At 40.5% G+C, this 27734-nt stretch overlaps 1 protein-coding gene across 1 annotated transcript; it reads left to right on the top strand.

Moving 5' to 3' along the window:
- The first annotated feature begins 1526 nt into the window (after positions 1–1526).
- Positions 1527–20921, top strand: LOC149281803 (coiled-coil domain-containing protein 180-like). The gene is made up of 29 exons (XM_089498969.1): positions 1527–1595; positions 2260–2399; positions 2652–2734; positions 4796–4905; positions 5005–5133; positions 6104–6214; positions 6639–6801; positions 9002–9090; positions 9510–9653; positions 10031–10204; positions 10287–10402; positions 10907–11033; positions 11682–12026; positions 12352–12584; positions 12825–13000; positions 13148–13328; positions 13906–14052; positions 15039–15183; positions 15352–15468; positions 15965–16063; positions 17059–17249; positions 17679–17749; positions 18190–18313; positions 18738–18812; positions 18934–19000; positions 19342–19486; positions 20050–20210; positions 20331–20468; positions 20802–20921. The coding sequence occupies exons 1-29, from the start codon at positions 1527–1529 to the stop codon at positions 20919–20921; spliced, it is 3990 nt and encodes a 1329-aa protein (XP_089355095.1).
- Positions 20922–27734: the final 6813 nt, after the last annotated feature.

Below are 27734 nucleotides of genomic sequence, written 5' to 3'. Positions count from 1 at the left end.
ACTAGTAATAATACTAATACTACTTATTATAATACTACTAATTATAATACTAATAGTAATAATAGTACTATCACTCCTACAATAATAATAATAAAAACAATAATGCTATAACTACTACTACTACCACTAATAATACTAATACAAAGTAATACTACTACTAATAATAATAATAAATAATAATGCTATTAATTAGAATAGTAATACTACTACTCCTACTAATAAATAATAATACTATTAATTAGAATAGTAATACTACTGCCACTATTAATTAGAATAGTAATACCACTACTACTACTATTAAATAATACTATTACTACTACTACTAAGAATACTTCTATAACTATTAAATAATATTACTACTACTAATAATAAGTTTGGGTTTTTTCGTCAAGTTTTTGCTGTTTTGTTCCCATGCATGACCTCCATAGCGATTTGGTTCAATCAATGTTGGTTTTGGTTTGTTTTAATTACAGAGAAACAAAACACAATTGTTACAGATGAGAAGAATCTGATAAATAAAGCTTCATGAAACAAACTGTGAAAATAAAAAATATTATTCTTCAAAATATTTATAAAGTTTCCAAGTGGCAGCCGAGCGCTTCTGTCAATTGCAACGAAACTTTTTATTATTGTGCTCTCGTGCTGGGGAGGATGGGAGTTGTAGTTCAGTGAGGCTGAGGTGATCAGTATTGAGCTGCTCTGCAGGGAGGTGTTGGCAGCACGGTGTTGTTGGTTGCCATGGGAACCAGTCCCTTGCTGATGGCGGGGGTGGCCTGTTACCAGGGAAACGGTCTGACGCCGGGTACGGAGGCCATTGATCCTTCCCGACTGAGAGCCCCTGGGCCCCGGACCCCTTTCCAGGACTGAGAGCCCCTGGGCTCCGGGCCCTTTTCCAGGACTGAGAGCCCCTGGGCCCCGGGCCCCTTTCCAGCATGGCACTGCGAGGATTCGGGTGAGAGACGAGGCATGCGAGGCCTCAGAGCCACTGTCACTTTTTGCGTCATATTTATAAAGAATCATTCTGACGCAAAGATCTCCCTGCGCAGCAGGTCAGCACGGGCGTTCTACCGGTTACCATAGTAACAGCTGCACACGTAGAACCCCAGAAAGGTTAATGTTTCTAAACATAGCCCTGTGTTTATAAATAGAACTTATGGAACTTATATAAATGAATAATAAAATAATGAAATATAATGAGTTTATGACATTTTCCTTTAATTTACATGAACTCATCTGTCATCTATGTTATAATTAAACACATTAAATAAATATTTTTTTTATATATATATATATATATATATATATGTGTGTATATGTATGTATGATTTTTAATGTATTTATATATTATAAAAGTAAAATAATTACATTTTTTGCAACAAAACCCTGACATAACCTACAGAATTGCAGGAGGAGGGTAAATATTTGCATAGTACTAAAATGTATTAATATTTGCATAGTTTCTTAATGAGCCGTTAATTCCTGGATAGAAATAACTAAGTCGCCGTTCTGAAAGAAGGTGCGCCGCCATGGCGCCGGTGGGAGAGATAAACGTCGTTCCGAGCGGAAAGGTGTACAGACAGATCTTTGATGCCGAGGTACGCGCATTCATTTATTACCTTTCCCTCAAAAATAGCTAATGCTAAAAAAAAAATTTATTTATTTACTTGTTTTGCTTAAATGGCTGCATTTCTAGAATTTAATATGATACAAAAAGTTAGGAGCCTGCGAGGCGTCCGTGACATCCATGCCTGCGGGTACCAAAACCCCCGGGACTGAAGGGGTTAAAAAGTCTCTTTCATTTGTCAAAGATACAGATAACTAAGCAAAGCAGTTTTTTCCCAATGACCCCCCATATAGTTCTTGTTTAAATAAGATAAGTCTGGAGGACTTTAACCGGCACATTCTGCTTAATGAAAGCAGGAGGGCCGGACAGGTCAACCAAATAAAGAATTAGCCGGCAGATCGGCCCCATTCGGCCCGCCGTCTAGTCGGCCCTTTTGTCCTGCTGTAAAGACTCAAACCTTAATCATTCGTTGGTCTCGTCTTAGATTCAGTAGCCATATGCCTATCCCATGCGTGTTTCAATCCCATCACTGTATTATGCTCTCCCACCTCTGCTGGCAGGCTGTCCCAATCATCCACCTCCCTTTCAGCAAAGTAAAACTCACATCTAAGCCTCTGACTCAATATATATATGTCTCTGGAGGAAATGCTTTAGCTGTAGTAAGAGGAAATATTTGACTTGTAATTTAATTTAAGGTTCAGCTGGTCCGATCGCTTCACGAGGCAAGAAACCGAGTTCCGCAACATGGCACCTCCATGGACAGCGGGGAGATCTATGTTACTGACACGGAGACGCGGCCCGTGTGGGAGGACAGCACGTCACCCGTGTGGCGCAGGTACGGCCATGGGATATACCCCCATCATCTGGGACCAACGAAGCAAATATATAGTCTTCTCCGGGTTCCACCTGATTTCACGGGTTTGATTAACCAGCCGGATGCTGCCACTTCCTAACTGCGCATGCGTGTGGCGTGAAAAGACCACTACATCCCAGGTCCAATGCGACACGTCCCCGGGGTACTTCTGGCCGTTTGTTTTGTCTTCTGTCTTTCTCTATACTTTTTGTGACGGATATTATTTTTTAACAGAGAGACATCCCCGTGCAAGAAAAGACGTGAAAGTGAGGTCACGGCGGCCGCCAGAGAAGTGCGAGGCCTGCGCGATAGAATAGGTAATAAATATATATGTATTATATTTAAATATAAGGGGCTGATCACTGGAGAGGTTTGGGGTCTACAGTCACTGGCCGTGCCAAAGAAGCCTATGAGACCTGGTTAGGGACCCTGTAATGCAGATAGTAGCCGCATGGTGTCAAGCACCCAAACCAGTCAGACCACAGAGAAGGAGGGCAGCTGAAGCAGCAAGGTTGCAGCCTTTAGCTCAAATAAATGTTTTATTTTTGTTTTGTTTTGTGTTTTGAAGAATGCATATAGTCATAAAGTACTTTAATATACATTCTTCTTTAATCAGACCCAATCCCCCCTGTTCATATGTTGATTTTTCTATCATACCACCCACTGTGTTCAAAAGCTGTCATATTGCAAACCCTTAGGCTAGGTTTCCACTTGGGTTTTTGTCCTGCGTTTTTTGTCTTGATGAAAAACGCCAAGAAAACTGCCACTGCATTTTCCTGCGTTTTGGCGTTTTTTTCTGGAGTTTTTTCTGGTGTTTTAGCCTTTCTGTGGAAATTGCTTTTTTTGACCTTAGGCAGTTTTTTCAGCCTTTACAAGTTAGAAGTTTCACCCAGCTAAAAGGGATTCGGATAAATGGCAAGTATCTGCCCCCTCCTGGTGTCATTTACTTGGTAGAGTTCTACTTAAACGCCCCGGCGGACCCTTTTGTCTCTTTTCTGTGGTTTGTAAGGCCTGCTTTATTCCGAATGTCTGCTCCTCTAGGAAGATTGGCCCCAAATGATGGTGCAAATTGTTTGCTGTTGCTTTTGGCGCGCAGGGTCCAGTTGATGCGTCGCGTATGTTTGTTTGTAATGGCATGTTTGTTCCAAATGGTGTAGAATTCAATATGAACTTTGTTTTGTGTGAAACCGTTTGTTTTCAGCCTATTTCTCGTAGGACACACAGATACTGGGTCCATCCTCTGCATTGTAACTGTGGAAAAAACGCCATAAAAAACGCCAAGGCAATAAACCCACATGGCTTTTTCACGCCCATAAAAACGCCAATAGCGCCACCTGGCGTTTTTTTAGTGGAAAAACGCAGCAGCCAGATGTTAGCTGTTCTTCAATAGGAAATCGCACAATGCCATATCCACTTGGCGTTTTTCTGTCTGGCGTTTTTTCAGTCCTCTTTGGCGTTTTTCTGCTTTTTTGGGCTCTGTGGCAGTTTTTCAGAATCGCAGCATGTTGACACTCTGGCGTTTTTTCAAGGAAATCTTGGCGTTTTTCTGCAATAGAAGTCTATGGGAGAGAAAAAACGCCATGAAAAAGCCATGTGGGTTTATTGCCTTGGCGTTTTTTATGGCGTTTTTTCCACAGTTACAATGCAGAGGATGGACCCAGTATCTGTGTGTCCTACGAGAAATAGGCTGAAAACAAACAGTTTCACACAAAACAAAGTCCTGGACTGGTTCATATTGAATTTTACACCATTTGGAACAAACATGCCATTACAAACAAACCAACTGGATCCTGCGTGCCAAAAGCAACAGCAAACAATTTGCACCATCATTTGGGGCCAATCTTCCTAGAGGAGCAGACATTCGGAATAAAGCAGGCCTTACAAACCACAGAAAAGAGACAAAGGGGTCTACCAAGTAAATGACATCGGGGGCAGATACTTGCCATTTATCCGAATCCCTTTTAGCTGGGTGAAACTTCTAACTTGTAAAGGCTGGAAAAACTGCCTAAGGTCAAAAAAAGCAATTTCCACAGAAAGGCTAAAACGCCAGAAAAAACTCCAGAAAAAAACGCCAAAACGCAGGAAAATGCAGTGGCAGTTTTCTTGGCGTTTTGCATCAAGAAAAAAAACGCAGGACAAAAACCCAAGTGGAAACCTAGCCTTAGGGTTAAAAAAAGTTTTTGAGTCTGAAAAAAGACCCAACATAGACCCAACAGAGACCCAAGTAATAATTAGGCGAAGAACTGCCACAAAGTGAGAAGTGCGGATTTGGAAATTAAAAGAAAAAAAACGCGAATATCAAATGTTGAATTTGGCAAATAAAAATATGATTGTCTTTTGGAATAGTTTTTTTTTTAAAGATTTTTTTTCTTTTTTAGGTAATGAGAAGAAAGACAGCGGAATCCTTCAGCGAATAGCCGCCAACAGACAAGAACGGCATGACGCGGCCTTGTCTGAACTGCACAAAGAATTAGCCGCCATTAGCAAGGTTGGGGTGCAAAAAAACCCACAAAAATATTATAGGGTCAAACTATTTTTTTTTATTACTTAGATTTTTTTTTCTTCTTATGTTTGTCTTCATTTTTAGGAAACAGAAGCCCTTGTTTTGGAAACTGGTTGGAATCTCCAAAAAAAGCTTTCCGAATCCCATAAAAAAATCGACCTCTCGTTCGGGCAGACCGAAGACAGCGTGAACAGCACGGGCTTTACATCCAAAGTAAATATGTGATAGCAGATCGTTTACCACACCGCGCATGGGAAGAGAAAGCCTCGGGAAGTAATTGTAGGGCCACCAAGTCACTTTCTCCGAGGGTTGATGGGCAAGTGTTGGCCCTGGGGTGTTTTGTTGAGCGTATACAGCATTACTGCTTATTAACTGCAGATGATATAACTTCAGATCTAACTGCAGTTATTGAAGAGTCCTGGCCTAGCTAGACCTGCGCTTCATATACACAGAAGGACGCTCCCAAAGATGGAAGGGGACATTGTTTTATCCACTCTTCCCCTCCTGACTAGCCAGACCAAGTCAGGTGTTGGGCACAAGGCTACACTTGCTTTTACAGCTGATAGGCAGTTGCCTGTATGGCTTGGCTAATGAAGGAAGCTGGGTATCTGGTGAGTCCTCATAAGTCCTCGTATACATGGCCCCATGAAAGCAAACCATAGTCCTTTTGATTTCTAATGGGGGGTCTTCTTCCTCCCTGCACTAGAGCCGGTAACAAAATCATTTAAAACAACACTCCGGTGACCCAAAAGTAACACAGTTACGCATGTCCGTAACCGAAGACTACCGCAACCACCGCATCATGGTGTACAAATTATTATTTTGAACTAATTCCATTAAATCGTTCATTGTCTTTAAAATGTGGACCTTTATCTTAAACAGTACTGTCCAGTTGTTCATTGGGAGCGCAGGGATTCAGGGACCCAAATTGTTGAAGAAAAGAACATTTGCACCTCCTTCTGAACCTCAACTGGGGAAATTCGTCAAAAATGGGGGGATTCTCTGATGCTGCCGACCCACTCAACTTTTGCTCCCCCTCTGAAACATCTTCTCCCTTTATATCTGTATAACCTTCCCGAAGATAAGAAGACCCCTTTATGAATTCCAGGCTTTTCTATCAGGACAAACCTTAAAAATACCAGGTTAATACCAACATATTTTTCCATTCCATTTTTCCTTCCAGGATCTAGAGGAATTTTGGGCCGAGGTTGCTGAAGAGTCACGCTGCCGAAGGCGTCGGGTCAAAGAGACCGAGAGGACGTTATTCGAGCTGGAGGAAAAACGAGCCCGTGGTGTAAGTAATAGAATTGTTAGAGATGCAGAATCGGATGCAGAATCAGCTCACTTCCTAAATTGACCGTAGTCATTTTATTTTGGCGTCTTCAGATCAGTAAACGGGTATTTTAAGAAGGGGTTAAACAAAGTAGAGACGTTTATTTCAAAGGAGTGCTACGGAACTTGATGGCTCTATATAAAACAATAAATAATAATAATAATAAAGGAGGAGAAATTTTAGGGCAAAAGGCCATAATTTAAAACTAAAGAGTCAGGGGCATAGATGTAACTTAAAAAAGTTTTACTTTATTGAAAGGGTGGTAGATAAGCGGAACAGCCTCCTAGCAGAAGTGAAAGACTTTAAACATGCATGAGATTGATAACAGTTACCGGCTCTTTTTTATCATTAATTGACTGTTGTAACATTGTTACCGTGTTCTCAGATTGCGCACGTGTTGAAGAAATCCACAAGTCTTTTAATAGAGATTTCCTACCTGATGTCGTCCGATGTCTACAGGCTGATACATAAAGAAGCCATGGTGAGTTGGGTTGACTTGTGGTTTTTGTTGGAGTTGCGAGTAACCAGGGGCAGGGCCTTTCGCAGAAGTGAGCGGGATGGGACCACCCAAGATCTTTGCAGTGACGTGGTCACCCACCAGCCTTACCTGGATAGCCACCCTGCGACCCTAGCAGTGCAAGGGTTGGAGCTACAATGGAGATCAGTGCTCCAACAGCACAGCCCTTATTTGCTTTTATAGCCCCTTTGGCCAGTCTCATCAACAGTGATGCCCTCTGCCCGCAAAAAGTAGAACAATCACAAGCCATTCAAGAACATTTTCCTTTTTCCGCCCTGGTCTAGTAACCAGACTAGAAAGATAAGGGTCAACATTTGCCATGAATTATTGCCAGTGTCCCAAATCTGTTTTAGGTGGGTTGGGTAGGTGTCTTCAGACTTTTTGGGCAGGAACGTGTAACTGTCATATATGTATTTTGGAACATTCAGACATTCTGTAATAAAATAATGTTTATGTGGCTTGTGAAAATATACCACACTAGTTTGGGTGTTTATTCAAAGATTCATGGCACTTTAATCATGTGCTTTTATTCTGTGCCACACGCACAACGTACCATAGATGATAAACCAGGCTATATTGGCAAATCACCGGGCGGTTGCCAAACTCTCGATTAATCTGATGGAGGCTGAACTGAAAAAGGAGAATTCACAGCGTCTCCGGTGGCAAGATATGAGCAAGGCGTGGAAATGTTCCCAAAAGGACAATATCGTTGTCGAATTCAGGTCTGTACACACCACTAACCTCGAGTCTTTTTAACTTCAAATTAAGTCTGGACACAGAAAGAGAGGACATAATTTAAAATTTAAAGAGCAACACGCTAAGAACTGTTTCTTATGGGGTCTGGTGTCCGGGTTTGCAGGGAATTTGTAAACAATGAAGTGAGATTGGCCCCCATTAGCTTGGAGAAAGAGGTGGATGCATGGATCACGTCGCTCAAGTCCCTTAATGAGAAAAGAATGGAGATTCTTTCTTCAATCAGGTACGCCTTTCCTAAATGTTTTACATCTCACACTATCAATGGTGAAAAAGTGGGGGTCTATGCTAATAATGTTATATATGTTCACGCAAGCTATATTGTTTAAAGGGACAGTTTAATGTCCCTGACAGTGTCATCAAAGAAGATCGCATATTAAAGTAAAATGTGAAAAGGAGAAGCTGCAGCTCCTACAATTGGCTATTAGAAGCTAATGCACAGGGGGTTCTGCAGATCCCCCCATGCATTTTGGAAATGTAAAGGGACCACTCAGCTATCATATGCATTAAAGTGCATATGATGGCTGCAGCGCGCCTTTAAGTGATAATTGTGTTGTCTGCTTTTTCATCTTGAATATTTGCTAATTAGGAGAATGACATCAGAAGGCTGTATTTGCTCACATGTATGGCCGCATAAGTAAAATACAAGCTTTGTGAATGCTTTTGCGGTTTTCTAATTGATGTCATACACAAACTGTGTGACCTGACACCTTTGTTCTACAAAAATATAACCACATTTCTTTTAACAGTAACTTTGTGCCTCCAGTATGCACCAAGACGGAAGTGAGCGAGTGGTACACATCCATCACAACCCTGAGCAAGCAAATAGGTTAGCAAAGATATAAAAAACAATAGCAGTCATACGCTACTGTTCAAAGGTTTGGGGTCACTCAGCTGTTTTCATGGAAAACTGTTGGAACACAGGAGTGATGGGAGTTATAAAGGGCCATTGGACAACAGGAGTGATGGGAGTGAAAAAGGGCCATTGGACAACAGGAGTGATGGGAGTGATAAAGGGCCATTGGAACACAGGAGTGATGGCAGTGATAAAGGGCCATTGGAACACAGTAGTGATGGGAGTGATAAAGGGCCATTGGACAACAGGAGTGATGGGAGTGATAAAGGGCCTCTGTATGCCTATGAAGATATCCCTTAAAAAAAAACCCAAAAAACTTTGCATATGCACTTGCTGGCATCACGTAGCACATGTCTGCTTTCGGAAATGTGCGCGTTGTGACATGCATGTCATGATGCGTGTAATGTCAGTGTTGTAATTTGGAACAGTGAGAAATGCTAATATCAGTTTTAGGAATAAGACAGCGGGAAGGAATATACTAAATGCAGAGGAATACTAGAGAAGCCACCTCCAAACCTTTACCAGAGCAGTGACCCGAAAGTCTCTCCCCTTTAAGGTTTATAAGCACAGTATCCATACTTTAAATGACTGACCATTTTCTTCTGGTTTTCTCTTGATGTAGAGTCTTTGAACAAACAATTTTTAGACCGATCCATTAACTTCCAGAAGGAAGTCCAGCAAAAATGCGTCAAGGAGTCTAAAAACAGGAGGGTAAGTACCTTGAGCCATATCTCTTTCAATGTTTGCATACAGTGATTAATGGGACACACAGAACGGAAACCTCTGGCGGTTACCCGTCCCTTTTTAAGCTATAGTGGCAACTTTTAAACAATGTTGCTAGTTACAAGAGCACTTTGTAATGATTTTACATCAGTGCTGTATCAAATCACATTTCAACTTATCCGACTTGTGTTGAAAGGGTGAATATAGTGCCAACCATATCCCCAAACAGCTTTTCTGTGTTATTTTAGCCCTCAAATAGCTTGTCTGTGCCTTCTTAGCCCACCAAACATGCTGTCTGTGCCTTTTTTGTCCCCAGCTTGCCTAAGACATCTTTGTCCACAAACAGCTTGCCTGCGCCACCTTAGCCTTCAAACAGTTTGCCTGTGTCTCCCTCTGCTTTCTACTAGGATCAACTGGTGTCCCTGAATATCTGCAACACGGAGGAGGCTGAAAACCTTATATCCAGCGAACTCCGCGCACTAACGCAAGGGCTCCAGAGCAAGCACGATACGGACCAAGAGCAGTGGGAGGCATGTGTGCCCACCATCACAGTATATTCAGACCAAACTGCACTCGTTAATTAAAGTGTTACGATGTTAACCCATTGTAAAGAGTTTTTTCAAGTACCATAAAAATCAGGCTGTAGACCACATAGCAGGATGGACCATGGGAGTTAAGTGTCCAAGGTTAACTGTTCTCTCTGCTCCCTTAACTTCATTTATTACAATGGATTTCTCGGCCAACCTCGTCTTTAAAGGCGTCCCTGATTAACGTTTAGGTTAAAGTTTCACTCTCACAGTTCATCCTACTCTAGGATATGGTTAGAACCGAGTAGAGCGTAACATCAGGTGCAGTTTGGTTTTCACGTCAGGTGAATGCTGGTGATGCCACCAAGCACACGACTTCACTATGTTTTTTCCACCTTCAGGAAGCTCTGAAAACATTGGAGCGACAGACGGATCTTCAAATCAAAAAGTTGCTCAAGTTCTCAAAGAAAGCGGGTCACCTCTGGGACGTGTTAGAAATCAGCCTCTCCAGAGAAAACAACAGTTTTCAGGACAAAATGGAAAACCGTCGACAGAAGTATGATAGGGAGAGCCAGGTACGCTAGAACCTCATTTTCCCTTATTTTCTGTACGTGACTCGGCTCACTGTGAGAGAAAGTGTCTTTTTTTTCTGTGCAGGAAAAGGAAGTAAATTTGGGTATAATTCTGGATACGCTGAGACAGGAGAACACTCGAGAACGCTTACAGAGCATGATGGGGAAGGCTCTGACATCCTTGAAAGACATCAAAGCTGGGTTTGTGATGCTTCATTTTGCTAACATTTAGAACCAGAACATCCTTTACTTCATAAGCAGGAGTTCTACCAGATTGCATAAAAACTTCAGAAAAGAAGTAGTACGAGGAGGATCAGCCCCTCTTTCCTCACCTAATGCCCCCTCTTTCCTCGCCTAATGCCCCTCTTTTCTATGAGCTCAGAATGTTTGCTGGGTATGAGGGTATCGCAGGGTTCTACAGCCCTAAAAGCCCCGATAATGTGTATAGAAACAGCAAGAATCCGCTTTATAAATGAAACGGGGTAAATAAAATCCACAGAAAGGTTTTAAGGTAATAATAGTTCACAAGGTACTACAGATTATATGCACTTATATAAAGTCGTGATTTATAGAATATACTTTAAATGTTTACTTGCTATAAAACTGTCTTCTTATCTAGCGATCTTTAAACTGGTGGTTAGAGAAATTCCTGTTTTATGCGTTATTGTTGATCTATTATCTATATTCTGCTAACAATCTTCACAGATACGAAAGGTTTCACAAGGACCAAATAAAAATGGTGAACACCTTCCCTGCGTTGGTCATGAAGGAATTGATAGCCTATAGCACCGCTGTCAGCAAATATTTTTGTGTCAAGGAAGTCTTTGGACAGGTAATGTAACATGATATAAAGGATTTGGGGACATTTCTACAGTTCTGGTGATAATTGAAGTGACAGAAACGTGCACAACAGAGCCAAATAGACTGCCAAATATTTCCTTCTGTAAAAAACTCATATCTTGGTCTTGTCTAAGATTCAAGAGCCATATGCCTTCCCAATGCATGTTCAGATGTACTCACTGTATTAATGTCTACCACTTCTGCTGGAAAGCGCTTTCATTTATCTACCACCCTCACAGTGAAGTAAAATAATTTCATAAAGCGTGCTTGAAAATGGACGCTTATACAGATTAGCTGTCTCCAAGCTGGACTGAAGATGGAGCTATTATTGATTTGCAAGGGCATCGGTGATTTCCAAACCTAGTGGCAAAGAGTGGCAATATCTCCATAACCAAAAATGTCCCTGTCCTTAAGCTCTCTGTCTGCTTCTTAATTTAACCCTACAAAGGCTGCCGGATCAGCTGTATGAAAAGCGAGGAATAACTTAACAATACCAGAAAGATAACTCAATTAAGAGGAATGATCATGTAGACCCCAAGCACTATTGCGTGGATTACTTAGCTGGAAATTATTGATTGCATTCTAGTAATTCTCATCTGCTTTAGGTTTCCTTATGCGTTTTTTCTTTTTCCCCCTAAAGGGTGGTGGTTCAAACATTTGTGAACAGCAGATCACGGGTCAAGCCAACGAGGGCGCGGGTTCTCCACCAGTTGGCATGGCTTCTGGAAGCTTGGAAGATATTCCTCGGGGTGAAACGGTGCATCACACTAAAGCTGTGGAGAATCAGCCAGTAGAAGAAACTGACTCGAACATAGAGGACAAGGGTTCAAAGGAATCCCCGGAGGGAGACACAGGGAGACAAGACACTGAAGAGTTACCAACAGAGTCTGGAGAGGAGCTTCAGGAGAACCTCGAAGGAAATTCAATTCAACCAAATGGGGAGCAGCTTGTTCGGGATTCTGAAAGTCCAGTAAAGCCAACTGAGGTACTGAGAGTTTCGCAATAGTAAATTTAGAGCTTTTTAAAGTGTCTGGGTACATGTTTACTGCACCATTACCACTTGGTAGTCAACTTGGGAGGCTGTGTTTGTACTGTTAATGTATAGAATAACTCAGATGGATCTCGTGCCAAACCTTCCAATGAGGAGACCAGGCATATGGTGGCAAAAGTTCTGTTTTGAGCACATTAGGTAACGTTAGTGTAAAATGATTGTTAAAAAGGTACTGAAGCTTCTAAACTGTTTAGAACTCGAGATACAAACAGCACCATGAGTATTTAGCCCATAAAACACTTTTGTATTTTATATGAAGGCTATACCACCAATAAGTGATGGACCTGCGGCAGAGATCTTCACTACATCCAGCGGAAACACCTACACTGTTCTTCGCTCGGAGCAAAGTGATGACGTTGAACACAAGGTCTCCTTCGAACAGGCTGGGATTACAGAAGCATTTATGACCGAAGCAATGATAGAGGATTATATCCCCTCGAACCTGGAAGTAATGGCTATACCGGAGAACTTCTTTACAGAACTGAAGGAAAAGTAGGTTTCCAAAGAGCAGTTAGTTAAGTGTTATATTGAGAGGGCAGAGCATTTAATGACAGCACCCTACTGGGTCCATCAAGTTTGAGCGCCTAAAAGGTGTCCTCGTAGACATCATGCTAAATGCATTTACTATCTAGCAGAGACCGGAGAAGAGGCTGGTGGTGCTTCCCAGCTTCATCCATCCACGTTTTAGTTCTCTATTTTGTGCCAAACTGTCTATTCCTTTCACACTTCCAGAATCCGGCTTGGCTTCTTCGAGCACCTCGAACGCTGGCTGGATGAATCCGTTTCCAGGTCCCACAGTGTTGTAGTGACAATGAAGGAAAAGTTGGAATCCGAGCTGAAAGTGTTCTATCAGATACACGAACCGAGAAGCAAGCGTATAGAGATGGATATCCATAACGTGCGTGCCGGTACGTTTAGATCTCTCTCTCGACATTTGTCACGAAATGGAGTTCCTAATTGTATTCTTATATACCGGCCCTGGGTGTCCTACTCTGTTGTAATTTAGACAATTTTGTGGAATTTCTATCGAAAAATGGCTCTGATTTATCCACCAGCCGAGCTTCTCCTGCACGAGGAACGCGTTGACCTCCACTGCGATGGGGTGACCCAGTCTCTCAACCAGCTGAAAAAACGATGCTCTCTGCTCATAGAGGACATTAAACGAAAGACCACGGAGTTCTGCAACGAGATAAGCGGCATGGAAACTGTATTCCTCAACTCCAACAAGTCCAACAAGTAAGAAATCGTTTGTACTTTAACTTAGACTCTTGAGAGGTCCCAACGTATAACCTACTCGGCCCGCGTCGATTCGGCCAAGGAGAGGACCGCGGAGCTCACATCAAACAGGGATCAGAAAAACGTACAAAGTCTTCGGCATTCATACCATTTAACCCTGAGGTCCCCACACAGTTTGTTATTAAAGCACTTAAATAGCTACGAATGAGAAGACGTGAGCTGCATGGAGAGCTGGTTATTGTAGCGGGATTGGATTTTGTTATTATTTTATTATTATTTATTACTGTATATAGAACCTCCCTATAGCGCTGTACAATGGTAAGAAAGGTAAGCCTGTAATAGAGGAATCTTCGGATACACTATTCACCCATCAGCTTTGAGCTTCTGCCCCAAGTTCCCCAAGCTACTTGTGGGTACCCCAAATACTGGGAAACTCACCATAACTGGGGGGGTCACTAGAAACCCCTCCAGGGTAATTGTCGGCATTTGGATCTGGTAACCACTATTGCGAAATATACAACACAGCTCTGGAACCCGTTATTTGATCGTCATTACTCAGCCATCACTTCTATTTCAGGCTTGTTGCGCTGAACAATTCTCTACCCTCCATGTTGGACCGGCATGTAACCGAAATCAAGACTACCATCCGAAATTATCGGCAACGCGTCGAAGAATCCCTCGGGGCTCTGCGCGACACTAATTCTGATTTTATCAACTCTTTTCGGTATTAAAATTCCTTTTCCTAGTAAAACTCTGTAGTTAATTTTGAAACACAAAAATATTATAGATAGTTTATAATTAAATGAATTACATTTAAACAATGGGTTTATATAAGTTTTTCTGTCGGTATTAAAAAGATGAAAAATATTATCGATAAGTTATAATTAAATTGAGTTAATGTAATTACATTGGAATCATTTGACACACAAAAAAATGTGTAAGGTATAATTAAATTCAATTAATTACATTTAAATGTACCTGTCAGTATTGAAAAAAAGAGAAATATATCTTAATCAGTGTAACTTAATTCTACCACCATCATTTCAAATATGGACAAGCAATGCAATATAATATTTGGCATGGTGTATCCCCAAGTCATTTGGGAAAGAATCTTAGAATGTCAGTGATAGAAGAGTCTATGGAAGAACTGTGTGTCTAAAGCTTAAAGACGGTCAGAGCCTTAGATGGAATGGAATGGAAGAAAGTTTTACTTTATTAGGAGGGTGGTAGATAAGTGGAACAGCCTCTCAGCAGAAGTGGTAGAGGGTGATACAGTGAGGGAATTGAAACATGCATGGAATAGACATACGGCTCCTGAATCTAACACAAGACCAACGGCTGATTAAGGTTTGAGTCTTATATTAATATATTATTATTATTATTTTTGTTATTATTATATTATATAACATTATTATATTATTTTAACACAGATATGTTTTCTTCCAGGAATGCTTAACTGTAACCTGTAGTCATGTGACATAAGGAAAGATCATCAATAGGCTGTTGCCATTGCACAGAATTGGCTTTGTAAAATGCTGTTCTTTGTTTTTCAACTTTTTTGGTGTAAAGAATAAAACGGCAGATCTTCTTAATTCCGTTTCCTAAGCATGAGGAAAGCACTCAATGCCCAGTATAAGCGGAAAAGCACCTTTTATATGAGTTTGGCTTAAAATCGCACAATAACCTCTTAATATTACTCTTTGTATGCAGATTATTCTCGGAAGGCGGTAACTTTTCTCCCGATGAAATTGAAATCCTCCGTAATAAAATCCACAAAGCCTCAGCCACCATTGCATCGTTTGAAGGGTCCATTATATTAGATCTGGAGGGGCTTGAATCTGTATGTTTGCAACAGGTAAGTTCATCAGAACAATAGTTTGTAACACGTTGGGATCATAAACTTTAAATACATCGTTAAAAATATTCATAGATTTTCATGAATTAACCTGGAAAGTATTTCTAATGTCGGTTCCTCTCCTTTTTTTCATGGTTAAGAAAGCAATTTCTTTTTCTTTTTATTTAGGCAGCGGACGTCGTCAAAAGATTCGAAGACAAGTTTCTCTCTTTAACTACAGACATGATTTTTCTAGAAAACATCCAGAGAGTGCTGACTAACCTTCAAGTGAAAATTAAAGTGCTGGTAATCACTCCCATCACTCCTGGGTTCCAATGGCCATTTATCACTCCCATCACTCCTGTGTTCCAATGGCCCTTTATCACTCCCATCACTCTTGTGTTCCAATGACCTTTTATCACTCCCATCACTCCTGTGTTCCAATGGCCCTTTATCACTCCCATCACTCCTGTGTTCCAATGGCCCTTTATCACTCCCATCACTTCTGTGTTCCAATGGCCCTTTATCACTCCCATCACTCCTGTGTTCCAATGGCTCTTTATCACTCCCATCACTCCTGTGTTCCAATGGCCTTTTATCACTCCCATCACTCCTGTGTTCCAATGGCCCTTTATCACTCCCATCACTCCTGTGTTCCAATGGCCCTTTATCACTCCCATCACTCCTGTGGCACGTTGTGTTCACTGATCCAAGTTTAAGTTTAAAAGGCTGATTGATGGTGGTATCGATGGTGGGGAATGTTGAAGACACGCTTACACCGTGATTTATTTCCTTTGTGTAGGTTACAGACAGCAATTCTCAATCTCAGCGGATTAACACCTACCTGGACCAGCTCCGGAAGAAGACAGATGCCTGCGCCCATCCTAATATCGATAAAGAAGTAACGTCTCGAATATAAAATATGATTATTTTAGAAAGAAAGACTAAAAAAGTTGCAACATGCTATATACACTAGAATAATTGCGTGTTAGAGGGGATATTATAACATTCTATAAATATATGCGGAGCCGATATAAAGAGCTCTCCAGGGACCTGTTCACTAACAGAAATGTACAAAGAACAGGAGGTCGTCCTATAAAGGAAGGGATTCTTTACAGTGAGGGCAGTAAAGGTATGGAATTCATCATTTCTTCGAAAGCAGAAAGAATAGGTAAGAAGGGGTAACGTGATGGATGAAGATTTGTTTGAACCTAAATTACTATGCTGTGAATTGGAATGTAAGCGCCCCTGCACGGGGCAGTTGTATCGATATCGTCATTACAGGCCTTGACGTGTTTTTGGGTTGTTCGCAGGGGGTGACCAGTGATCAGCTGTACGCCTTTTCCAAAACTATAATGTCAGAATTGACCAAGAGAAGCTGTTTTCTGTCGTGCCTTTTGGTGAGTCGGTGTTTGTCTGGTACTTTGAAATCCGGTGTCCGTCAATGACTTAAATAAACCATTTATTACAGGAGTATCCTGTTAGTGGATACAAGTGAATTTTCTAGCTATTCTGTACCTTGCTCAAAACTAGCTGAAAAACAACATGTCTTCCTATTAACCCTTTCCTTAACAATCAACCCATACACCTACATGTCTTCATCGCACCCTTTGGTGTCACAATTCCCTTCCGGGCACTACAAACAACATTGTATGTTCCTTCAAAGCATGAATTCCTTAGGAGATGTCAAATATGCTAGATTTGGGCATCTGGGGGGTAAATATGAATTTTCTCTGAATATTGCAAAGTTTCGGAGGTCTGGTAGCCCTGAACTTACCTAATAGCTATCTAAATGTGTGTGTAGACCTTGCTTTTAAATTCATAAATTTATTATTTATATTTTCTTTTTCTTTTTTTTCTTTTTTATTTATTTATCTATTTTTAACCTTGAAAAAGGAACCCAGGCCAGTTCTTTCTGAAACTCCTTTGCAAGGACCTATAGCAGCAGCAGCTTCTCGCTTGGAGGTTCCGCTGCGTCAGGAAAGCAGGGTCGCTTTGGAGACCCCGGATAACCTTCTAAATCCAAGCAGAATCGGGAAGCTGGCTGTGGATGACGCTGTAGTGAGCGTGATCAAGAACATCATGAAGTGAGTGTGCGCAATGTGGTTATTTAATAAGGCTGTAATGAGGCCAATGGTAATGGTATAGAGAGCCTTGTCATGGTGTCTGCACCAGTTCTTTACACTCCCATATGTAAATTACTGTGTGTTCATTTGCATATGGGTCTTTACATACACACACACATACACACTCTAACATGTCAAAGAAATTTCAGCAAACCCCTAATTGTATTCCTTCTTCTGAAAGTTTCTTGTCATAGAAACAACACAATAAACTTTTCGAACGGTTCTCCCGGGTGTTACAGCAACAACCTATCAGTGCCTGCTTTTTGCATCACACGGCCATTGAGCATTCCCTGAAAAATGATGAATGAAGCATTGTTTTACGTGGTTAATTAATCATTAAATGGTTGTATTTGTTACAAAACAAGTCATTCTTTCATTACTCGTCTCCAGATCACAGAAAACAGTAGGGGATTCCCAACACGGCCTGGACAATGTAAGCAGCAATCAGCCTGAAGAAGGAGGTCTGTAACAACATGGGGGGTCCACCCAGCTAAATATACTGATAATAATACCCTTTGTTTGAAATCTGACCTAATGGATGGATATATTGGCTATATTTGTAAAGCCCAAGCTCTCAATGTGTCACAGTCGCCATGGAAACCAATGAAATGCTACTGTCCATTGCTCCATATTTAGAACTTTGCACCAGAATTACTCCCTATACAAACGGTCCTTTTTATATACAAGTAGTGGAAATACTGTATAACATGTTGGTTTTATACATTTTATTAGCCAACCTAAAGCTTATAGACATCCACGTAATGGGAAGTGACCTTGTACGATGTTGCGTAACTAATAAGGAACATCTTTTTGATCAAATTCATGATCTTTTGCGCTTTTATTGTCGTAAGTCATCAAGTATAATAATACCCATTCGCTTAATACTTTTTTTGTTTTCCAGTTCAGCGGCTCAATCTTCCCATTATACCCCATCCACCATCCCGACCCACTAGTGGTGCCTCAAGTAAAAGGAAAGCCGGGAAAAAACACATGAAAACCAGCACTCCAAAACATCCACCAATCAAGTAAGTGGAACAAAAACTCAGGGTAGCCCATCAGCTTTTTTCATGATAAACATAACGTAATTTAGAAAGCCCGTTACCTGGCATGTCTATACACATTATCGGGGCTTTTAGGGCTGTAGAACCCTGCAATACCCTCATACCCAGCAAACATTCTGACCTCATAGAAAAGAGGGGCATCAGGGGAGGAAAGAGGGGCATCAGGGGAGGAAAGAGGGGCATCTGGAGAAGAAAGAGGGGCATCAGAAGAGGAAAGAGAGGTATATGGATTTGGCTGGGACACTTGTGAGATATACATATTCTACAGTCAAGGAGGTGCCATGGACCCTTGGAGATATAGATGGACACCAATTACTGATATGCCTCTTGGCCACCCTTTGCACATCCCAGCTCCACATTTTTAATGAGACATTCTTTGCAATTCCAGCATTCGAAAACTTGTAAAACCTACCAGATTTGATGAGAAATACCAAGTGTTCGGGGAGAAGAAAGAGAAATCTGAGTAAGTTCTGAATATGTCACTTCAATATTCCTTTAAATCAACTTCTAATAAAAAAAAAACCTTTCCATTACCTTGACTCTCCTCTAAGTTTATGAATCATTTAATTTTGTATTTTTTTTAGCAATTTTAAAGGGATGGTGACTGCGATTCTTTGGGAGGGCAATGACACGCTGCTGTATATGGCGGAGGTAACGTTAAGACTCAACTTTCTTGACTCCTTGCTACATTTTTATTAGCTTGCACTGTATTCTTTGTGAAAGGCTCATTAGTTGTTATTTATATTACTTTTATTAATTGAATTATTAAATTGCAAGAATAAATAAATGTAAACTCTACCATAATCTTATAACACTTTTAAGTGTTTAAAACCCTTTCCCCATTGCTTCCATATATTCTGCGACCTCGAAGGTGTTTTTGACGTGTGTGCGTGTTATAGGATATTGTTATCATAACTACCCTTTATTTATTAAGCACCAACAAATTAAGCAAAATTACCCAAAATACCACTGAGCTGTTTTCTCCCCCATAGGAGTTCTATAAAAAGAAAGATAAGCGTACCGCCAGCCGCCCCGACCTCCTACAGAAGACGTTTGAAGAGTGTGCGGACATGGTGGTCTTAAAACTTCAATCATACGAGAAGCAAGCCCAGGAGTATCATAACAACTGCTTAATGGGTAAATATGCCATAGGCACTGGCATAGGGGTTCCTTAAAACATCCAACTTACCTTCAGGGGCAGCAAAAAGACAAGATTTCTCCCTAATCTGCATACAATGTTTTTTTCTTTCATTGTGTGAACACTATAGGATTTGTTAGCATTTGCCCTCCTTAATTAGACCTCAAAAACTGCGATTCTGTATGTTCTTCTGGAATAGCATACACTTTATTCGTTGGAGCTGTCACAAAGTGTTGTCTAAATTCACAGTCTTCTCATTTCGGCCCAGGATAAGTAGCCTTCTGGGCTACAAAGTGATGGCTGACTTTTGACATGCCAGCTGTTGTGGGCCATAGTTCCCAAATGTCCATTGTCATCTGCAAGTCCTCTAAGGCATGAGTGCCGATCATGGTACTTTTAATCATGTTCCATAAACCGGAAAGACCAGTGAAAAAAAACCTCATAGTTTATTTTGATGAGCACCCAAGTTGATGATGGCGCCCAGCTCAAAGTTAATGTGGTAGTAGACAAAATGCCGCGTGAAGTCTCTTACAGCCTTCCCATGTACCTTCTTTATGTTTAGAGTTCAGGGAGCAGTTGGAACGGTTTGAGAAACTCTTAAGTGAAGTCCCCTCGTTGGTCATAGAGGATCTACGGAGACAGCATCTGCACAATCTACAAACCATCACTGACCAGATCCGACAACTCTTCAGAAAGGACTTCGACAGATGGGACCTTCTGAAGGTATTTTTTATCCAACCCTCTTCATCTGACTGCGTGCCTTCTGAGTCCAAATCTCCAAACTTTACGTTGTAAACCTCTTGAGTGTAGAGTGACCTACTGAAAAGTCTGTTTTATCCTCAGGAGAAGAGAAAGAACTTGCTGAGGCCAAGTCTGGGACATCCCGAAAACAGTGAGATTCTGGAGGACTTGTGCCGACAAGAAGAGCTGAGGCAGGAAGAAGAGACTCGAGGGATTGAGGACAGAGCCAAAAATTTACACGTGAGGAAATCTACCATTCCCTGGGTGCTATTTAATATTATTATATTATATTTTTTTATTAATTGAAAGTCAAACATCTCAACAAGTATCTTGTCTGTGAGTGGATACAGTCTAGAAATGATTCCCATTTAGATTATGGTCTTCAGAATCATCAGTGTAAACATCAGAGTAGTTTTCTCTCATCCGAGTGATAGACTCCTGGTCTGAATTTTTTTTGTCTCTTTGATAAAACATCTTATTTTATTTTATGTATTAGTGATATATCCATGAAACCTGTTGGGACATATCTACATATAAATGTAAATCACCAACAAGCTTGCATTTCCCTTATAGGACTGTGCTTTGGAATGCAGAGAAAGCTTTATCGCATCACTGGCTTCACTGACGGAGACAATGTTACTAGAGTTTGATGAAGCACTTACGGTGGATGATGTCGTTCAAGCCAGTAAGTGACCGCGTGGCAGCGCAATTCCGCTCCGCGATATCTCCAAAGGAATCAGTGACATGAAAAGCAACCGGAACTCTATTGAAACGTTTGACAAATAATGAATGACGTGTAACCAAGCCCTACCACATGGTATCAGTCCAAACTAATGAATGTTGTTGATATGTCAAAATGTTGTGAACAATTCTTGTTAACCCACGTAGAGACCAAGACGCCAAAGGAGAAATTATCCACGTTGATCCGACTCAAGCAGGCAGGACTTCCCTTGGAAAACGCGGAATACCTACCACTGATTGAGTGTGGCAGCAGGTAATCATAACCTCTCCTTACTAATACACCAAGGGCCGTGAGCTTTACAGATCTATTACACCAAGAGACCCTCGCAAAGGCTTACAGCACCCTTTATATGGCTGCTATTCCAGAAGATTACAGCCTTATGGCTTGTTCCTTAGACCACATGATTAAAAGGATTACCAGTTTAGTCAATTCATTGGCATAAATAAATAAAAAATGATGTAATAAACCAAAGCTTTAACCGATCGCATCGTTTTCCCTCTCAGGGTCTGGCCGGGAATTCTGCACGTCAAGTCCACAGACGAAAAGCATGAAGACACCTCAGGTTTCCAGTCAACGGCGACAGTGACCACCGCTAAGACAACTCTCAGCCACCTGTCCACAGTGGAGGCTCGGGATTCTGCTTACAAGGTTAGTGTTTACTCAGCTAGCACCACGTGTAAGCAATCTGGTGGCTACTGCTGTCTACTACCTGCGCAATACAGCCGGCTACCAGCACTTCTGCACAGCTGGACAATTGGCTCCAGCCCTTTATCTGCTATCGTAATCCATGATACTGTGAAAAGTAGAAAGGCACATTTTTTTTTTCTAAAGAATTTCCTTTTTTTTTTATCTAGAAATGCATCCAGGACACAGAAACTGAGCTGGCTAAAATTAAGGAGGAGAAGGAACAGCAGCTCTGTGAAGCACAGCGCTGGAGGGAATGGTGGAGACAATCCATTCTGAAAATAAAAGAATTGTACCTGTGAACGCCGCCTCTTATCTTATATTTGTAATACAATCTATGTTTTATTATTCAGCTTTATCTATAAAGTATTGACGCTTGGCTACATTTTTAACCTTTTTTAACTTGTCTTTGTGATTTATTATTATTATTATTATTTATTGCTTTATATAGCGCCATCAAATTCAATAGCGCTGTACAATGGGAGATACTTCTGTTAATGTGGATTCAACACAACTCAGCATTGCTATTTTTTAATATTTGTATTACATTAGATTTTTTTTTTATTTTTATTTTTTTTAGATTTTATTGACTTTACTATAAGTATCACGCACCTACGAAACATGAGGTATTTAATTCATCCGAATTGGCATCTACAGAACCCATCTGATTACCTTATAAAAGGGATTTCTGTCAAATGCATGTGTTAGATGCAAATATATAGACACGGAATTATATTCTGGGTCTCAGAGTTAATGGTGACCTCTAGAGATGGAAATCGTTATCCCCCATCTCAGACGAGCTAAAACAAATAAATACGTTTACAAAATTAAGATCATAATCGCTTTATTCACCAAATGTTTCCTTTTGTAGCATTGTCTCAAGATGCAACCCAAACAAAGCTGATTATTAACATTATGGTAAAAATCCACTAATTCGGCCCAGTGTCAACCTCTCAAGTGTCCCTCTTTGAGTCCCAGTTTCCTCCCCTGATGCCCCCTCTTTTCTAGGAGGTCAGAATATTTGCTGGGTATGAGGGTATCATATGGTTCTACAGCCCTAAAACCCCGATAATGTGTATAGAAACAGCAGGAAATGGGACATTTTGATCTACTGCAACTTAAGTATGGCCTTTGGACCACATTTGGATGCTACAGTCCTTAATATGCTATGGCACTTTAAATGGTTGACTAAATTGGGCTTCCATAGTAGACACCTGAATTTGGACGAATGGTGGGCAATTCATCCAGGATGCGGCTCATACTTTCTTTTCTCTATGTCTCTAGTATGTATATGGGACTAGAACATTTCTTAATAACCTTCCGCAGGTTTTACATCTAACTCCATTATCATAACCGAACAAGGCAAGGGTGTCCTCTTTCCTCTCTCTTATACCATTGGCTGTTGCACTTAAAGGACATCATTATCTGGTGGAATAAAGCCATGATTTATTTGCCTTATCATCTACTTTTAGCCTATGTCATCTTTCATATTAAATATTTTCTCCTTGACTGATTACGCCGCTTGACGATTTTGTTATTTTGTAATAAATTGTTGACGTTGGATGTGTATGATAATGCCTATTACCCGTGAACTTCTGGTGTTGCTAGCATTATCTCCAATACATGGAACAGACCCGTCCAAGCGACCTTTCCTTAACAAACTAAGCTGTGGCCATCAGCTTCTTCCTTCCCCTTGGAATATCCTCGTCCTATGCACATGGGGAGCTGTAAGTACCTTCTACCACGGGACGAGAGGCTACAAACCATAAAGGCTGTGCTTACTGGGGGAAATATATAAAGTTAAGCCGTTGGTTGTTTATTTTGTTTCTTTTTCCCTTAAATATGATATGTTATTTTTCTCAGAGATAGAATATGCTATAAACAAACTATTCTAACAGATGTATATATATATATATACTGTATATATATATACATACATTATATAGTATATTTTTACACATTGTATATATATTGTGGCAGGATGGCCTGGTTACAAACAAGAAACTCCAAAACACCAGCAGAATAAAAGCAAAATGTAGTTTATTGTAGCTTTCTTTCAGGTTCACAGTGTAAATAAACAAAACAAAAACAAAATCCTACTCCATCTTGGAGACTACCTATACAAAATTATTCTCTCACTAACCAACCGGCCAGCTAATCCAGTCCCAGTCATAAAGTAGTAACAGCACAACACTAGTTTGTTTGGACCGTACCTTTCTCGTAAAGTCTGAGGGTCTCTGGCTTGACGGCCTGTTTCAGACCACTAATGCCTCTAACGGCCGCCCTTTAAACACCTCAGTGCAGGTAAATTGGATCCACCTGCTGACTTCCAGCAATTAACCCCCTCATGCTAGGAATATTGAAAGGGGGATATATATAAATCTCTATATATATGTGTTTATATATAAAAGCTATTGTCCTAACGATTCCCTCTTGTGTTTTGGGGGGCCGCGAATACAGACTCTATGATGAGTTCACGAGTATTGTTTAGAATGCGGTGATTACTAAATCCTGCCCTGTTGACGTTCCTTGAGGTCACACAACTACACACTGTAAAGGGGTTACAAGGCAGGTCTGGGGTCTCCCCAACAGGTCCAACAAGGGTTGTTGCCCTGGTCAGTATAGGTCAGAATACGTCGCTGTGTGGAATGCTGTGATACTTTCATACTTCTACAAGAAACAAAAAAATGAGCATCAAGGAAGGGTAAATTAACAGAGGGTTTGGTGGCCCAAATAGGGATTGGTCCTGCTAAAGGTTGACAGTTGGGTGATATGAATGCGTTTTAGGAGGAACGTATCACACCTAATGTATGAAAGAATCTTATAGTAATCCAGCACGCCAGTTACATGTCATCTTCGCCCCTGTCCTCTCCCATTTCCATGGAAATGAGTAATTATCTTGACAGATTTATTCTTTTTTTTTTAGAGTTTAGGATTTTTAGGATTACCAAATTGCGTTCTTTCTTAGCGTATCGTGACTAATCCCGGCTGTTTCGAGGAATAAGAAGTACTTTACGTGAGAATTTTGGAAGTGAATGAAACTCGCAGTCAGGTTGAGTGAGAATGTCTTCTAGAATTTAACGACCACAGTCTGAGGGGTATAAACACTAAACACTAAAAGGTCTGGAATTTCTACAAATATATTCAAAGTTCATCCAAATGAGGCTTTAACCCTTTGTGTTGAAATAATATACCTTCTCGGGGTGTCTCAGTCCACCTGCTTCCTTTTAGCCTCTGGAAAGAATAAAAAATGAAACGAGGAAAGTAAAATGAAAGAAGGTGGATTCAGAAGTTCCTGTCGCTAAATTATTTTGATATCACAAAAGTAAAATGTTCTCTTCTTTCATATTTCTCGGGGGGGGGGCGGCTGAGACTTGCACTTGTACATTATGTATTAGGTAAATATACTATATGGACAAAAGTATTGGGACAGCTGACCATTACACCAACAGGGACTTTGATGACATCACATTCTAGGTACATAGACGTTAATATGTCCCTTTGGGACTTGCAGCTCTAGTCCGTGTAGGTCAGAATACGTTGTCGTGTAAAACACTGAGATACTTTTATAATCCTAGAACAGAAATGGCCATCGAGGACGGGAGGATTAACCCCAAATAGGGACTGGTTCTCCTAAACATTGACACTTGTAAGGTGTGGTTTGCTTTGACTGATAATACATAGTTACCCTTCCTAATTAGAAGAGTGTAGACGAGGAGGAACATCTCACACCGACTGTACAAAGGACTCATATAGTCATCCAACGTGTCAGAATACATCATCACCCGTTCTCTCCCGGATCTCTGGAAAAATGGAAATAAGTGAGTAACTCGACAGATTTAGGCACAACAAATAATATATATATATTTCTTTTTACTGCATTGTGACTAATCCCGTCTGTTTCGAGAAAGAGAAACAAATATGCGTTCTAGAATCTGGGGACCGCAGTCTAAGGGGCAGAATCGCTAAACCTTAATATGTATCGCAACGAGATGAACATTTATTGTCGGGGAGGCTTGAAATTTCAAAATTCGACACCTGATACAAAGTAGACTTTTACCCCTTTGTCTGTTTAAATAATTCCCTTCCTTGAGGTGTCTCAGACAGGCCGTTTGGTTCCTCCGGTTACTGCAGAGATAATCAGACACGTACGATTAAAAAAGAAGGATTCAGATGTTCTAATTTGCTAAGATATTTTGAAATCACAAATGTTAAATGTCTGCATTTTTCGTCTCTGTATGTGGGGAGGGGAGCTGAGTCCTGCACCTGTACATATTGGTGTAGCTTGTATATTTCTATTATCCTACTAGTAGTTGCTCTAAATCTGTGGATATTTCAGGATTATAAAAGGACTTTCACATATTTCATAAATAATTTCTACCCATGAAGGGAAGAGGGTTTCTTAATTAGAATGTAACTATTTTATTTAAAGGTATTTTGTTTAAAATTATTATATTTTTGGACAATCCCATGTGGAATAAAACGGGAGGTTATATTAGTGAATAAGTGTATCTTAGTACATGGTATGTGTGTTAGTATATTGTGTGTGTATGTTAGTACATGGTATGTGTGTTAGTATATTGTGTGTGTAAGTTAGTACATGGTATGTGTGTTAGTATATTGTGTGTGTATGTTAGTACATGGTATGTGTGTTAGTATATTGTGTGTGTAAGTTAGTACATGGTATGTGTGTTAGTATATTGTGTGTGTATGTTAGTACATGGTATGTGTGTTAGTGTATTGTGTGTGTAAGTTAGTACATGGTATGTGTGTTGGTATATTGTGTGTGTATGTTAGTACATGGTATGTGTGTTAGTGTATTGTGTGTATTTTAGTACATGGTATGTGTGTTAGTGTATTGTGTGTGTATGTTAGTACATGGTATGTGTGTTAGTGTATTGTGTAATAGTGTGTGTTGGTGTATGGAGTTAGAGCGAGAGTGTGTAAATGTATGGTGTTAGAGAGTAGGTGTGTAAGTGATTGGCAGAGGAGTGACATCTGCCCCACCCAGGTTCCACCCACTTCCCGCCCCTTTTATGGCTATCATTGCGGGGATACGAGGCTAAAGTACAATATTGAAAAATATGTTAATAAGTTGTGGAATCCTTTTAAAAACTAAATGAAATGTGCGTAATGGTGAGTAATGGCAACGTATCGTTGACTTTTAGTGGTGTCCCCTTTATTTTGTGTCCTCTATTTCAGGGGATACCTTTTCTCGGAGAAGATGTTATATTCTAGCTGCCTTTTCTTTCGTTTTCACATTCTTGTTCGGCTGGTGAGTTTAAGTCGATGTGACGTTGGCTTTACAATTCATGGATGATGGGGATTTAAATATTATATTTCTTTAATATGATTAAATATCACATATTTTACACCCACGGCAGAAACGCCGTCCCTGTTCATCTTGATATTGACACAAGATAAGAGCAGTATCCCTGTTTTAGCCCCAAACTCCTCCCCCGATGCCCCTCTTTCCTTCCCTGATCCCCCTCTTTCTTCCCTGATCCCCCCTCTTTTCTGGGATCTCGGAATGTTTGCTGGGTATGAGGGTATCGCAGGGTTCTACAGCCCCAGAACCCCCATTATTCCTCTTCTAAATACCCCACTCAGTGACACCAATGCCCAGCAATAGATTACAAAGTATCTCAAATTAGGGCTCTTTAAAAAATATATATTTTTTATAAATAACCTATTTTCCCAATCTTTTGCTTGCAGGTACGGCTTGAAATCCAGCGAATGGCACCCTAGCATCATATTTCACTGCGCAGTAAAGAAGTATGTTATCTAAAAAAGGGGATAGTGGATCAATTTACAAATTATGGAAGGTCTATATGTTTAATAATCATACTATTAACCCCGTAACTACAGGGTAAGAAGATAATACGTGCTTATCTTGGCCAGTCTGTCTGCCATCGATCATGGCATGATGTTAACAAAAGTGTAAGCAGGACCCAACATATATAAATCCAGCACACATGCTTCAGGGCTCTGTACATACCCCCAACGTCTCTCCGTTAAGAAGAATCTTAAAATATTTCTTGAATTTAAGCAGTAAAAAAATAAAAAAAATAAAAAAATGG

Source organism: Sceloporus occidentalis, unplaced genomic scaffold (assembly GCF_023333645.1).
Source record: "Sceloporus occidentalis isolate IW3139 unplaced genomic scaffold, rSceOcc1.0.p SCAF_127, whole genome shotgun sequence".
Classification (NCBI taxonomy): domain Eukaryota; kingdom Metazoa; phylum Chordata; class Lepidosauria; order Squamata; family Phrynosomatidae; genus Sceloporus; species Sceloporus occidentalis.
Note: the sequence above shows the minus strand (reverse complement) of the source record. Positions and strands in the feature narration are given on the sequence as shown.

What these genes read in the sequence shown, in the direction of transcription:
- LOC149281803 (XM_089498969.1), top strand. Translation starts at nt 1,527, where the DNA reads ATGGCGCCGGTGGGAGAGATAAACGTCGTTCCGAGCGGAAAGGTGTAC. An exon ending in TCAAGGAAGTCTTTGGACAG is followed by an intron (nt 11,034 to 11,681) that starts GTAATGTAACAT and finishes TTCCCCCTAAAG; the next exon opens with GGTGGTGGTTCAAACATTTG. An exon ending in AACTCCAACAAGTCCAACAA is followed by an intron (nt 13,329 to 13,905) that starts GTAAGAAATCGT and finishes CTTCTATTTCAG; the next exon opens with GCTTGTTGCGCTGAACAATT.